At 42.0% G+C, this 14,851-nt stretch overlaps 1 protein-coding gene across 4 annotated transcripts in view; it reads right to left on the bottom strand.

Moving 5' to 3' along the window:
• DSE (dermatan sulfate epimerase) overlaps positions 1-14,851 on the bottom strand; it is a 35,159-nt gene extending 20,308 nt beyond the window's left edge. Inside the window, exons 1-3 of one of the 4 annotated variants that reach the window (XM_032101530.1) lie at positions 14,502-14,851; positions 13,843-13,912; positions 1,393-1,861 (exon numbers count right to left, since the gene is read on the bottom strand). In XM_032101530.1, coding sequence (XP_031957421.1) covers positions 1,393-1,808 — 416 coding nt within the window. In that variant the 5' untranslated portion in view covers positions 1,809-1,861; positions 13,843-13,912; positions 14,502-14,851. Of the gene's footprint in view, positions 1-1,392; positions 1,862-13,842; positions 13,913-14,142; positions 14,165-14,350; positions 14,480-14,501 lie in introns of those variants that run through there. The other 3 variants (XM_032101529.1, XM_032101531.1, XM_032101533.1) reach the window with 3 other exon arrangements.

Here is a 14,851-nt window from a genome sequence, read left to right as displayed (position 1 = left end):
CATGCTGGCAATACATGGCCAGTGTGTCCCTTCTCTCTCCCATCACTTCTTTTGCTCTAGATCATGTATTTCTGTGGCATTCACCATTTTAGTACTCAGTGTGGGGGAACCCAAACACTATCATGCCTTTTTAATCATGCCCATCAGGAGGATATAGATCCCAAGTTATGCTAGCTCAAATCCAGCATAATTCCAGTGATGGTCCATGGAAGGATAACATTTACAGGACACTAGCTGGTTACTAGAAGTTAAGGAATAGTAGCTTGAGCAATGAATACTGCTTGAACAGCTAATGCTTCTCTTCCTGTGCTAACTTGAATCTTGACTCACACTTTTGCTGAGCTGCTGTCTCCACAGAGCTGTAGAACAGCATCTATGACAGAAGGGAGCAGTGCCCCATCCAGCTCCATCTCACTGCCCTGGGCAGAAGCCACTGCCCTGGGCAGAAGCCACTGTCCTGGCAAAGCCCACATTTCCATCCTCTGACCTATTCACAGTGACAGCAATCCTGGACTGCAGTCTGCAAGGTGCGCCAAGTGGCAGCTGCTGCAGGGAGGTAAGGGAAATGCATCTGCCTGAGCAAAAAATGGAAATAAATTGAAGAAGGGTATGAAAAGGACGAGAGCTTGGGGTCTCAATTCTAGAATCGCTCCTACAGTGAGAACATTAGCTTCTGTCCCCATAGAAAGAGTGTGGTGCAGAGAGGACAGAGTAACTTGTAGGATGACAACTCACAACCAGGGGAAGTTAATCCAGGAGGTCGTCATCAAAACGCCAGTTACTCAGGCAGTTCCAGTAATCACATGGACAACTATCAAGTCCTAGTATGTCTTAAGGAGAGGCCCAAGAACCATGCAGCCAAGTGAAGCTGTAAGTCTGAACTAAAGCTCAGACAGATGTTAGAGCAGACTGCAAAAACCCAAGAGTGTAACTTTTACTTACACCTAATTATACCTTTTTCATAAGTCCCCCTTTCCTAAATTCTTCCTAAGGAAGAATTACCCAAAAGGTATGTATGAATCTGGGGAAAAAAAAAATTTAAAATTAACACTTTTAGCACTTCTTGCCACAAACCAGATGTGAGACGACTCCTTCTGACTGAGAGTGGGTTTAGATTACTTTTTTTTTTTTACAGCAAATAGGGTGGCGCACAAAGAGTCATGCTCCTTTCAGCATCAACTTTCAAGAAGGTAAGTCCACTGAAGGTGAAAAGCTGTGTGTCTCTGCTGGTCCAGATGAGGGTATATGCATTCAGCAAGTTAGTCACTGTTAAAATTAATATTAGTACAACTGACATAATTTAAGCAATTCACTCATCCACTCACTCCTCCAGCTGTAAGCAGTTTATACAGTAAGAACAACTTAAAAAAAAAAAAAAAGACAAAAATCTACCAACTAGGCTGAGCCGCCATCCTCTCCATGTAATCCTTGGCCATATTGATGGCCTCGATGTTTTCAGGGTAGAGCACACAGAACATTGCCAGGGCCCCAAGGTTGTTGCCATAAATTTCATTCCAGCGAGCGCTGAACTCCTTTGGGTCCCAGGGAGGAAGGTACTCCAGGGGATTCGACAGCATGGTTTGCACTGCTTCAATCAGACGAGCCGCAATGTGCTGGTGCGTGGTGCTGGCCTGCAGCCGCAGAGACTCCACATCCCCCTTGGAGAAGTAGAGCATGGGGTAGCTGTCATAGTTGGCGTTGACAAAAGGAACCATTGCGTCTCGGTCCTCCCTGGCGCCGCAGGCAAAGGCAAAGCAAACTGCGTTTATGAAAAACACACTTGGGGCTCCCCGTGTGTGAGTCCTCATTGTGGCATCAGATCTCCAGGTCTCAGTGGCAGCCAAACCATCTTTGAAATGTCCTGTGGTAGATGGACATGAGAGAATGGGTTAGAAAATGAATCTGTGAGACTATAATTCAGGAGCTTCTCTAGGAAATACGATTCCATCTAAAGAACCCGATGTATTGTCCAGGTGACTTTCAAATCATTTCTATATGAATACTTCAGTCGAAACATCTACTGAGCAATTCATCCAGAAGAAAAAGCTGTACACTTTGAAGAAAGCCCCTTCCTTCCTTCCCGCATCTTTCCCTCTAGTTGCTGATACCAGGTGAAGGGAGACAACAGCTCTTGTACTTGAGATCTCAGATAATTGCAATGGTGCCTAATATGAAGCAGCGCTGACGGTACTGGCAAGAGAAGAAGGGTGGGAAGGGAGGAGGAAGGGGGAGAGCCAGGGAGCTGGCAGCAGCCAAGCCTGTGCGCTGTCTTGGCTGATCTTAGCAGCTGGAGAGGGAAAGATGAGGAATGCTGGAGGTTTGTGCTGGGGTCATTTTATACAGTGCTTATGGCCTCTGGTTCTGACACGTCCTCATTTTAAAAAAAGAAAAAAAAGAGCAAGTCAGGAGTCAAAAAGGGAAAGAGAAAGTGGCAGGGTCTCAGAAAAACAGCTGAACAGCTGAAATACTTTGCCTTCCAGGCATTTAGGGGTTTGCATTACTAGTATTTTTTCCAAGGGGCTTTCCATTTTACATGTGGAGATTTACTGCCAGTTACCAAGAAGGCTGAACACTGAATTAAAATGCATATTCTTCTACCTACATGACTTTTTGAAATGTGCTCAAATGGGAAATCTATGCAGAGGCAAATGCACCTATTTAAACATAGTAAGTTACTTTATAGAAATTACCAACTATGCGGCCTAAAGTCACAGATAAAACATGGCCAAGATCCCCCTGAGGAAAGCCAGCAAATTCCTAGAATTCTTATGAGGGAAAAGGTTACGGAAAGCAGGCTCAAGTGAGACAGTTTTATGTAAATAATGAACAGTAGTTTTCAATTATTAAAAGGAGAAATAGAAGGAAAGAAAACCTAAAAACAGATACAATTTTTTTGTCCCATGGAAAACCTGTTTCATAGGATTCGGTCATAAAACTTGTAGGAAGTTAAAGTACAAAACAACCTTTTACTTCTCCCCACAGGTCTCTACTACATAGCCAAAATTTTCAATAGAAACTGAGGCTGCTAAAACTTTATTTATAGACCCACATCCTGTTTCAACAAAGTCATTAATATGAGAAAACTTTGACAGAGAAGAGCCCTTCATGACTACTGGGTGCTCAGACCCTCTAAATTTTTGTGCTCAGCTCCTAAAATTAATTTGGGAGCAAACATCTTTGGCCAAGAAATACGTAATTTTTTGTGCAGTTCTACCCAGGGCACAAATAATATTGTACTCTCTAACTGCTTAAATTTGTCTATCACAGCAAGTAGCATAATTGCTTAAACAGAATGTAATGGAAGATGACATTTTCATAGTATTTTAATGCATTTTGCAAGTATATTTTGCCCTCTTTTGGACGTGAACCAGTTGTTACAGGACACATTATCACAGGCTGGTTTATTTGGTAACACTCTTACTGCATCTACACAGTGCCTCACCACATACACACACACAAAAAGATACATGCACCACAGTTTATCCAGATATATTCAAATCTTCTTGTATTCTTCTCTATGGTGAAGGAAACTATACAACAGTGTATTTTGACAGGAAGGAGGTAGAAACCAGCCAAACCAGTATATTATGGTTGAAACATGATGTCATTTTTTTAATTGATGAAAAAACTGCTTTGTCATAAAAAACTCCACTTTAAGTTTTTTTAATGCCTCTGTGATCCTTCAGAACTGTGGGCAGAGGAAAGAACCTAAAAAATACACAAAATAAAGGTAAAAATGCTTGTAGCTTCTTCTGTGTCAACCATATATTGAAAAAGTTTCCTGGCTTACACAAGCAGAAAAAAATCCCAGCTAGCAGTTAGGACTTCATGCATTCTTTCCTTTGGTTTGATTTCTGTAAGTACTTCTGCACATCAGTGAGAATTAAGAACATGCATAAATTTTGGGATGGTTTTAAGAGATCCCTAAATTAAGGTATTTCTGACCAACGACTAGGGAATATACAGTAAGGTTTCCCAGAACTTCTCCTTTTCAAATCTGAACACACATTTCTCAGCATTACACTATCATCAAACATACCCAGTGTTGCCAAAAAGTCATAGTCTGTATTCTCAAGTATTTAATAGCCTCCCTCATTTTCACCCTTCATTAATGTGCACATCTCACAGAGAAGGTAAACCCTTTTTTTACCCTTACATGAGTAGGTAAACCCTTTCTTTTTACCTTTACACTGCACCACATTGTTTAGGCTAACAACAGAATAACTGGAAAACCAACCTATTGTATATTCATAAGCAGCTTATTCACAGTCAAGATCTGGAAAAAAGTAAATAGGCAGTGACAAAAGCAGGAGTACAAAATAATTTATTCTCGGTTAAATTCTACTGACACCCTTCCTATGATATGAAGACCATAACTCACAGCAGCCATGACTCAGTAATGACAGTGAGCCCTGTCCCGTAACTTTGCAGGGCTCAGCCTGGTGTCACTGATGGATGGGAGGAGGCAGCTGGAAAGGAGTACACCTTCCTTTCCAAGCAAATCTCTGAACCTTGATTATCAGCATAGCTTAGGTGAAGCTGGATCTGTGCAAGTAAGTGTCCTCCAGCTTACCAACTGTGAGTGAACCTACTACAAGTTTGCTTGATACACAGGGCTTGGAAGAATAGGAGTCTGGGCCTTCTGATCACTTAATGTGCGCTCACAATACCATTTTTTAAAGCTACAGGAATTTCTTACTCTCATATTACACTGCATCTTTACCAGTCACATCTTCCAAGATAAACTTTACCAAGCAATTCAACCTTCTCTGAAAACGAGGGGGTTTTATTCAGTTGGGAAACCATGACCTGATAAAGTATTAAAAATTAAAAGCAGAATGAAGGATACTTGCCCATGGAAGAAAATGCTCATATACAATGTGCTTTGAAAATGTTGTCATTTAGTCCTAGATTGAAAGAGCATTTTGCATGATTTCCACTCCACTGCCAGCAGAAACAAACAGTAAAAAACACCAATTATTCCAAAAAACCCACCCAAAACAGATTAAATCTTAACTACTTTAGTTTTCCCCATCTTCATCAACTGTTAGATGTTCAGCTGTAGTAAAAAAAAAAAAAGTATTGTAAAACTGAAACCACTAACTAAACTAAACATCGGTTTATACAGGTAAGTTTACCAAATAAACTATTTAAAAGAAAAGAGAGGCCCATTTACTCCTGCCACATGTGCACAGAAACATCACTTCATCAGTGAGAACAGAGGAGGGAGAGAGGGACAGAGCACGAGGGACAGGAAATGATGGCACGGTTAGAATCACCAGCTTGCACAGCTGTGTGTCCTTGAAGCAATCTGACCTTCTTGTGAGTGATTAAAAATTAAAAACAGGTAAAGAACTGTGGCTTTCTGTAGTATCAGTTCTGAAGCGCCACTCTGCTTTGTAGCTGCTTTTTACTGGGACCACACTTCTATCACTTCTTAAAAAAGCAGAAATTGCAGGTGTCTCTCATGCTAGCCACGATCCACCTCTGACATGGGCATCTTGTCAACATTTACAATCAGGAACAAAAAAGGTGGGATTTCAGGTGACTAAAACTACCACAAACTGGAGGCATTACACCACCACAGATTACTCAGGTATCTGAATAAAAGATCTTCCCAGAGCCCAGGACTGGGACATGGACACGTCAGACTCTTTGTCTTCTTTTGGGAAGCTACTATGTTCCACAAAGGCTACAGTTCTCATTATCGTTAACTGAGACACCTGAGAAACAAATGTTTGTGTAAGAAATGTGTTCAAATATTTAAAGGAAAATCTGTTCCACCATACTGACAAAAATCAAATCTTCAGGTTCAGTGTGCAAATTTTGACTTTAGACAATGAACTCTGAGTCAGGACTTAAATTTCATAATTTCTTTGCACTTCATAAATTATTGACAGTGAAAATGAACTTTTTTACTCAATTTGTTTCAATGCTTTTAATATTATAACATGCAGTTTGATTTTGAACAACAGTGTCACTACAGCTTTGTCCCAAATTACATTACAAGAACTGGTATTAAAACCAAAATAAGCAAATTTAGCACTCAGCGCTAAAACAGGTAAGAAAGTCATAGATATTTTACCAATAAATGGTCAAACACGAGAAACAGCTGCTGTCCTACCAAAACTGTGAAATTAATAGGTAACATTGCAATGAGATGTGTGTGGAATCTATTAAATGGAGAGGGATGTGCAACTTTTTGTCCCAATGCTGACCACTGCCAAAATATAACACAAGGAGCAGTAGGTTAGATCACAGCAGAGAGAATGAAACTTCTGTAGGAACTCCTTTTTTTGTACTTTGTCCAAATATCTGAAATATCTTTTCACACACATTGCAGCTGACTTTGTTGCTGATGAGAGGAGCAAAATCTGTAACATGGAACCTCTCAGTTGGAAACTTCGGCAACATTATATAATGGTAACGTTCTAAAATCGTGGCAGTTACATCAACTGAAGAGCTGTTTTGTTCAACAAAGTCAGTTTTACCACCAATCTAAATATTTTGCAAACATATTTAAAAACGGGAGAGCAATTAAGCCTTCTAACTGAATCCAACGGCATTTTAGTACTAAAAAATGCAGAGTAGCTCCGTGAAAACAGAGTTGAAAGGGTCAGTAGAGACTAATTCCCATATATACATTGCCATTTCGTTCCAGAGAAACGTATCTGATACAGCATAATTAGGTAGCAGATGGAGCAGAACCAATAAAACTATAAGCTTATCTTTGTGCTGTAATAATCATGATGAATCTATTGACCAAAGTCCCAAGCTGTACAGCTTCTACATCAACAAGCGGTACCGCTGAGACCCTTTCAAAGCTGTGGGGCAGGACACCAAGGTGGGAAACTCCCATGTCCCAAGAGTTAGGAGCAGTCAGGAGTCCTTCACCCACCTTTTGGTTGATGAGCTAAAACCAGTGACTATCTGGCTGTCCAATAAAAAGACTAGAAAGGTATAAAAATTGCTGCTTAAAACTTGAAAAATACCTATTAAGACCTTAGCCACCAGGGGACATTACTTCATTTCTTCCTCTGATTTTTTCACTATGAAAAACATGCTACATCACAATTATATAATTCCAAAGGTATTTCAAAACTTAAATACTGAAATCCCAAATATAATTCAGAAGTACATCTGCCATAAATAAAGTACAGCTCAGGTATCCAGGTGTTAGTGTTGCACTTGTTCTGAAACGATCTGAAATACCTTGAAAGAAGCTTTGTATCAACTTTTACGTCTAACAGCTGTGCTATGAAAATCCTAATGGCAACCAGGAACAGCCAGTTCCTATAGAGATTATCAGCATATGACATCAAGTCAGCAGTCAAGATTTAAACTTGTGTCTGTCCTTTGATCTAACACAAAATCAAATGGATCTGTGCAGAGCAGTACACAGCTGTGTCAGGCCATAATTCCGGGAGAATGGAGGGTTGCATTCATTCTCCACCATGCTACAGGTAAGACAGCAACTGCAAAATATTTTTATAAGTTCACAGCAGGATGTGTAAGACAGTTGTGATGGAAGTTTTATCTGTTAATTTCTTTCAGTTAAAAGCTTATTTGTCTATTTTATCAGTGTATATATAAATTAACAGGGCATACACACACACTCTGAATGCATAACCTTCTCTCTGCCTCAAGCGAAAACATGATTGAAATTGTCTGCATGTCCAAACCATAATCTGGGAATTTAGAACTTCCCTCTATTTTACAGTTTATCCTCCTGTAAAAATGCTTTCTCAGTAATTTTTTGGTTGCACTAACACTAGTATTCCTAACCCTTACTGGGATCTTTTATTCCATACTTCACTCCACAGAATGAGTAAGGAAGTAATTTTGATATCTGGAATCCTGCAGGCGATCATTCCCAACCAGTACAGACATGCCTGTTAAGGCATCCACATTCAGTGAATGAAAGCCCAGTCACTTTTACCATCAAAGGCATACACCTATAAGCTACCACAGAAAGACCTCCTCTAGAACATCAGCACTGGATCCTGTGCTGACATAATTTCAAAAGGCCATTTCAATAATTAAAATTAGGTTTTGTTTTTTACTTCAGAAATGTTTTCACAGATGTTAACACTAGAGGAAGGCAGCTTGAGACTTTTCATCTAGGCCAAGAGGATATACTCCCTACGTTTAATATCCCAGAAGTCAATCAAACCACTCATCCACGTGTTACACTGTTACAGCATGTAGGGCACCTCTGGGGTTTAGGACTATGACAGTAACAGGCACTTCAGAAACACAGAACAAAGGCTCCTGCACAATGTGGGTGGTGAAACAATATTCCTTTGGCAGCTACCGGGAAGTAACTTGTCTTCCTGGCCCTCGCACAGAGATCCACGTGGGCTCGGTACGGCTGTGAACCCTTTGGTGTGGGGTATTAGGAACAATGTGTAGGGTTTCCTCTGACAGCAGCTCACAGCCCTAAGGCACAACCACCCGTCACAAGAAGGGAGCAAGGGAACAGAACGCCTAGGGCAGACTAGAGCCTCTGTGTGGATCCAGTAGTACAATCATGGAGCACAGGAAGAACTGGAAATACTTCACAGGGTGATGGCAATGCCCAGGAGGTGCAAATAAAGGACAGGAAAAAATAATCATACGTGCAAAAGGGGAAAGCCAATTACTGCTGTCTGAATTCCTCCTTGTGCCTAATCCGCCCCAGGGAGTTGCATGCTATCCATCTTCCCTCACTTCTGAGGAGGCTGATTACAACACCAGAAACTTCTGATACCAAAACAAGTGTTTTCATTTCAGACTTTAACTTTTATCCTCTTTCCAACTAACTCTTCTTTGCTGGCCTTGACCTTTACTCTTCCAAATACTTGTAAATATTTTAAATCGTAAATATTTTAAATCCTCTCGTTTGTTGTTCTTGACTATGTATAATTAACAGTTTTAATATTCCCTGCTTATTGTTTTAATTGTCCTTCATTCAATTGTCTTCAAGAAATTGTAAACAAATGATGTGATTCTGGTGGAGTTTTACAAGGCCAGTTCTCACTCTGTATATCTATATCTATCTACAAACTTGAGTAGCTGAAGATATCAAATATTTTTATTTGTAAAGCATTTCCAGAGAACTTCATATTAATAGACAGGAATTCTAAAATGCATCATATCCTTCAGTTGCTATAGGATCAAAACTCATTTTAACTGTTTCCATATCCCATTTCGGACTCCGTGTTGCATACAAAACTATATTAATATTTTATTGTTATTTTTATTGTGATGACTTTGGCTAGGGTAGATTTAATTTTCTTTGTAGTAGCTAGTACAGGGCTATGTTTTGGATTTGTGCTGGAAACAGTGTTGATAATTTAGGGATGTTTTAGTTACTGCTGAGCAACATTTATACAGTCAAGGACTTTTCTCCCTCTCCCCCCACCCCAACAACAAGAGGGCCAAGGATGCACAAGGAGTTGGGAGGGGACAGTCAGGCCAGCTTATCCCAACTGACCACAGGGATATTCCATAACATATGATGTCATACTTAGCATGTAACATTGGGAAAGAAGAAAGAGAGGCACATTCAGAGTCTCAGCATGTCTTCTCAAGTAATCATCACATGTGATGGAGCCCTGCTTTCCTGGGGATGGCTGAACACCTGCCTGCCCATGGGAAGTGGTCAATGAATTCTCTGTTTTGTGTGGCTTTTGTCTATTAAACTGACGGTATCTCAACTCACAAGTGTTCTCACTTTTATTCTTCCAGTTCTCTTCCTCATCCCACTGAGGGGAATGAACAAGTAGCTGTGTGGGGCTGAGCTGCCAGCTGGGATTAAACCGTGGCAACCATATATGTTAAATTATTGTGACAGCATACAGGAGCACCAGCAAAGTCCAGAGATGCTGATGCAAGTCAATTTATGAACCTAAGGAGTTTGCAATCTAAGCAATTTAAACCAACACTTGCTTTTATATCATCTACAGATAATCTTAAGAGTGTGAGTATGCAGAGCCCAAATGTGTACTCACACAGAACTACTGGTTGATTTGTTACAAGATAAATGTCACTGTGTTCGTAGACCTAAATTGTACCACCCTACCTGGTAGCAGCAGAGATAACAACAGAATTGTATCAATAATAATGAACAACCTACTCATCAGTAGAGAAATGCAGCTATCTCATTATCTAGGGTTTCTCCACAGAGAGAGAGAGAGAGAGCATACAGCTCCTCTCTCTCCCCATAGATACAATATACACTCAGATGCAACTGTTTTTTTCAGGGTACAAACTTGGAGAGAAAATAGAATGTATTGTCCTGTAGTTCCTTCAGGGCTATTATTGTCCTCAGTGCACCCCAGAATACCCTTTAACAAAAGCCTTGATAAAAGTGATGATTACATTTTCAAGGACAGAAGCCTCAACTGCAGATGGAGTTAAACTGCTACATTATTCCTGCAAAATGTAGGTACTCACAGTGTACATGAGCAATCTGTGAGCAGCATCAACACAACCATTAAATTATGGGTTAATTTTGAGATTTACAATCTAATGATCTAATTTCTGACTAAGTTGCACAGGCATGGCTCTCATAGCAGAACTGAAACCAGACAGATCATTTTGGTAAAAAGTGTGATGAGCCATGATTACAAGGATATGATTAAAAGGCTTTAAAGGAACATGATATCCACAGAAATGCCTGTGAATAACTTTTCAAAATACTTTAACAACTCTAGGCAGCCACTTGACCAGAAAGCTGAAAGCAGCCTACCAGGTTTATAGAAAATGTTCAGCATTTTTAATATTTCTGATAAAAACCCCCACAAAATAAAGGCATAAACCAGACCAACTGTGGTGAAAGAACTTGTATGTTAAAATTACATTTCTCTTGTACTGAGATACAACACCTACCAGAGTCAAGTGACCAGGGTCCCTACAATCCTTTGCCTACTCTAAACAATGCTACTGCTGATTCCTCCTGTATACTTTGAGTCTAAGCAAGGAGAAAAACAGAAAGAAAGACCAAACAAAGGTAATTTCAGACTGTGTACATAATAGTCACATTGTGACTGTGCTTTCACACCTGACGATGTCCCAAGAGTTGATGAAAGTGCCATGCCAGTACCTGATGTGATAATTATTTCCAGTGCTCTGTCCTTCACGTGATTCCCAAAATAACCAAACCCCTTTGGTCAGCTCTCTGTTACCAACAATTTACTTCTGCTAAGCTTTTATTGGCAAAGCATTCATGAGAGAGATCTCTGGTGGCATTTGCTAAATTTCCTTTTTCCTAGCAGGCTTCTCTGCCCAGTTCTCATCCTGTGCACGTAATCAAGTCTGCACAAAGTGCAGTGCACAAGTGTTTAGGGTTTTACTAATGCAACACTGTCTCACCTCACCATATCCCAGCTGGGCTTAGCTGGGTGAAGAGACACCAGTACAAAGTTTACCCATATAAACAGAATACTGGCTCAAAGGGAATCAAATGCAGAATCTATTAAATTATTTATATTAAGTATGTGGCTACAGTCTTGAACACAAACTGGCACCATGTTTTAACAGCTTTAGGAGACTCCACCACTGTAACTATGCTCTTTAATCTACCTCAGCTGAAAGGAGAGAGCAAAGAAGGTGAGAACAGCCAGGACAAACTTGCTGCTGAGGTACCATATTTACCAATTAAATACATCTTGCTAAGAAAAAGTCAATCTCTTTCACTCACCAGACACTTGCATTACCAAGTCTGAGCAAGAAAACAATAGTTACAGAAAGTTTTTTTTTCATTATTTTTTAATTTCTTTAATTTTCTTCTTTAATTTCTTCAGCATCTCTCTCCCCTCTCCCCCCTCCCCCCCCCCAACCAAAAGGCTTTATTTCTTGCAAAATATCCAGGAACAATAGCAATAGGAACTAGCTTTATTTATGCTCATTGCTGTAGTATGCTGTGGGTGCCAGATGTGCAAGTTTCCCTACCCAAGCCTAAGAATGTGACTGAATTTTAGTTAAATGCAATCACTTCTGAGAAAACGGACACTTCAATTTTATGGACAACTACCTCCTCATTTAACCCTAGTTTTCACTGCTCAGACTGCTGGGTACTGATGGATTTGTCTATTTCTCTACTAGGATATAAACTTCCTATGTTCATTCACAACCCGACAGCTGCCTGGTGATATGAATGACTTCTTACCACCACTGATCTCGGTTTTATTTGAATTCAGTTTTAAAAAAGCTTGTGTACTTGGTGTCATTGTCCTTGAGGAAAAGAAATGGTACACACAGACCTCATGAACCTTTAAAAAGTACCAAACCCAAGCTGTCACTCTAAAACAAGCTTTCAGCTACTCCTTTTTACTTACAACTGTATGTAACCTATAAAAATCACATCTAACATTTGGCTAGGTAATTAAATACATTTTCCTCTCCATTGTAGTGCAGATACTTACTCAATATCTAGTTATGATAACTAATATATACAGCGATAAAAACTGAGCTTGCCTAGGCAACCAAAATCTATCGACTCTTACCATAGGCAATCAGTGGTTCAGTTCATGCATTTCTTTCTTGCAACATTCTCTATAACCAAAGGACAGGTTGTAAAGAAGACTGTATATCAATGTGTAGTGGAAAATTAGCACCAAGTGTCTTCTGAGGTCAGTGTCCACAGTAAAGAACACAGACACGTTTAGAAACTATTCTCATATCTTTCTCTTGTATTATCTAAAGAGCACTCAGGTGTTTCTCATGGCAATTCACATCACAATAGCTCAAACAAGACAACAAAGGCAAACTCTTACTTTGAATAAGAAGAAAATGACTTTTTTTAAAGGACCTGAGTAGCTCTGCTCCATTAAAATACATTGTGGTTGCACATCTCAGTGAAGTTCACAGAGAGTCAAGACAATCCCAATCCAGAGCTGCTACTTTGTTAACTTCCCCATAACACTTAACTAATTCAGGTCACTGAAAAAAACACATATAAGCAATGAAACGCAGTAAGGAAACTCTTAGCTGGAATAATACTTAGCACTTCTGTAGAAAGATGCATCCAAGGATCTACAAGTAGTTATGAAACTAATTAATTAATTAAACTTGTCAACACCCCTGTGAAGCAAGCAAACACATTTATCTCTTTTACAAGGAAGAAAAGACAGCCATAGAGAGGTGGAGTGACTTGCCCAAGGCTACCCAGCCAGAGTCTTTCAGAGTAATAAACAGCATCTGAATTACTGACTCCCACTGCTGCCCTTCAGCTGAATTGCTCCTTTTTTGAAATACTACAATGAGTTATAATAATAGTTGGCATGATAAACATAATGTGGCAATATTTAGGCTGAGATTTTCTTTGTCTTTGTTTAGACTATATTAAAATTTTAGTGTTATTTAAATTGAAGTTGATCTTCTTAGTGTGACTGAAAAATCTCCAAGTTGAGCAATATTTCTTGTATTTCATTCACAGCTGTGTCTACTTTTTATGTTGCCATTCGTTATGGCTAAAAACCAAGCCGAAAATGCAGGAAAATTTCATAGTTTTATATTGCTTCAAGAGAGAACAACAGAAGAACAGAGAGGGTGGTTACTTTCATTCATACCAAGTTGAATTTTAAGAGTTGGCATGAGACACACCAAGTGATGATGCACTGCTTTCATGCAATACTAGCTACAGCAATTGCAACTCGCTGCCTGGGGCTGAGAAGACTGAGCTCCCCGAGTTGACAGCTCCGGTCCCAGGACACTAAAAACTTTTCAAATAAAAAAAAAAAAAAAAAAAAAAAAAAAAAAAAAAAAAAAAGGAGTGGCAGGAAGTTGCATCGGGCAAGTCGCTCTGTTCCTGTCTCTCAGCGTGCCTAGGTGCAAGACAAGGATGCTACTACCGCTTACCTTTCACACACGCATGTTTGGGAGGCTGAACTCAGCAGCAAAAGGCTCGGAGGCTGTCGCGGTCGCGGTGCTGCGGAGAAGCAGAGTTGTTACCCACGGCGCCCACAGGTGAAGCTCCGCACAGAAAGCGCCACGTCCCTCCGCACGCACCCACCGCCGCCGGACACGCGGGGCCCGTCCTGCGGGTGCCCCAGCGGGGCAGAGCCGGGCAAAGCTGTGCCTGCCGGGGGCTGCTCCCCGCGGGACGCCCCGGCCCCCGCCCGCGCCCACCCCGCTGCCGCTGCCCGGCCCCGCGGGCACCTGGAGCCGCTCCCCGGGCGCCGCACGGCCTGGGGACCGTGTGCCGGCGGCAGCGCTGGGACCGACCGCCCCTTCCCAAACCCGCCGGCCACCGGCGCCCCCGCCCCGCTCCGCGCCCGCCCCGCCGCCAGGCGCCCCGGGAGCCGCGGCGGAGCGCAGGGGCGGGATGGAGGCGCGGGAGCGCTGCCCGCTCCGCACGGGCACTCACCGCCGGCCGCTCCTCGCCGGCCAGAAAGTTTCTCCTCCGCAGCCCCGGGCGACGGAGCGGGGAGGGGGGTGAGGGGTACGTTTTTCAACGCAGGAAGAAAGTGACTCCCCCCTCCCGCTCCACCTCCCGCTTCCCCGCCCTCCTTCCGTACCTCTCCCCGTCCTCCTCCTCCTCTCCTCCCCCCGCGGCTCCGCCAGCCCCTCACGCCATGGCGGCCCGGCGCGGTGGAGCCCGCCCCGCAGCTCCCCGGCCCGGCCCGGGCGCTCCTCTCGCTCCGTGTGTGCCCTTGTGTTTGTTTATCCCTGGCGCGCACACCGCTTTTCCTCCCCCGCCCGTTCCTCCGCGGCTCGAACTTCGCGGAAATGCCCTAATTCTCCCTTTCAGCGGGAGGACTCGTTTCTCCGCTGGGAATGTTTTGGTTCCAATCCCGGCGCGTTGGCACAGGATTCCCTGGAGCTGCAGAGCACGGCAGCGGTACCAGGGACCGGGCAGGGTGGCTGT

The sequence above is a fragment of the Corvus moneduloides genome, chromosome 3, assembly GCF_009650955.1.
Source record: "Corvus moneduloides isolate bCorMon1 chromosome 3, bCorMon1.pri, whole genome shotgun sequence".
In the NCBI taxonomy this organism is placed as follows: Eukaryota; Metazoa; Chordata; class Aves; order Passeriformes; family Corvidae; genus Corvus; species Corvus moneduloides.
Note: the sequence above shows the minus strand (reverse complement) of the source record. Positions and strands in the feature narration are given on the sequence as shown.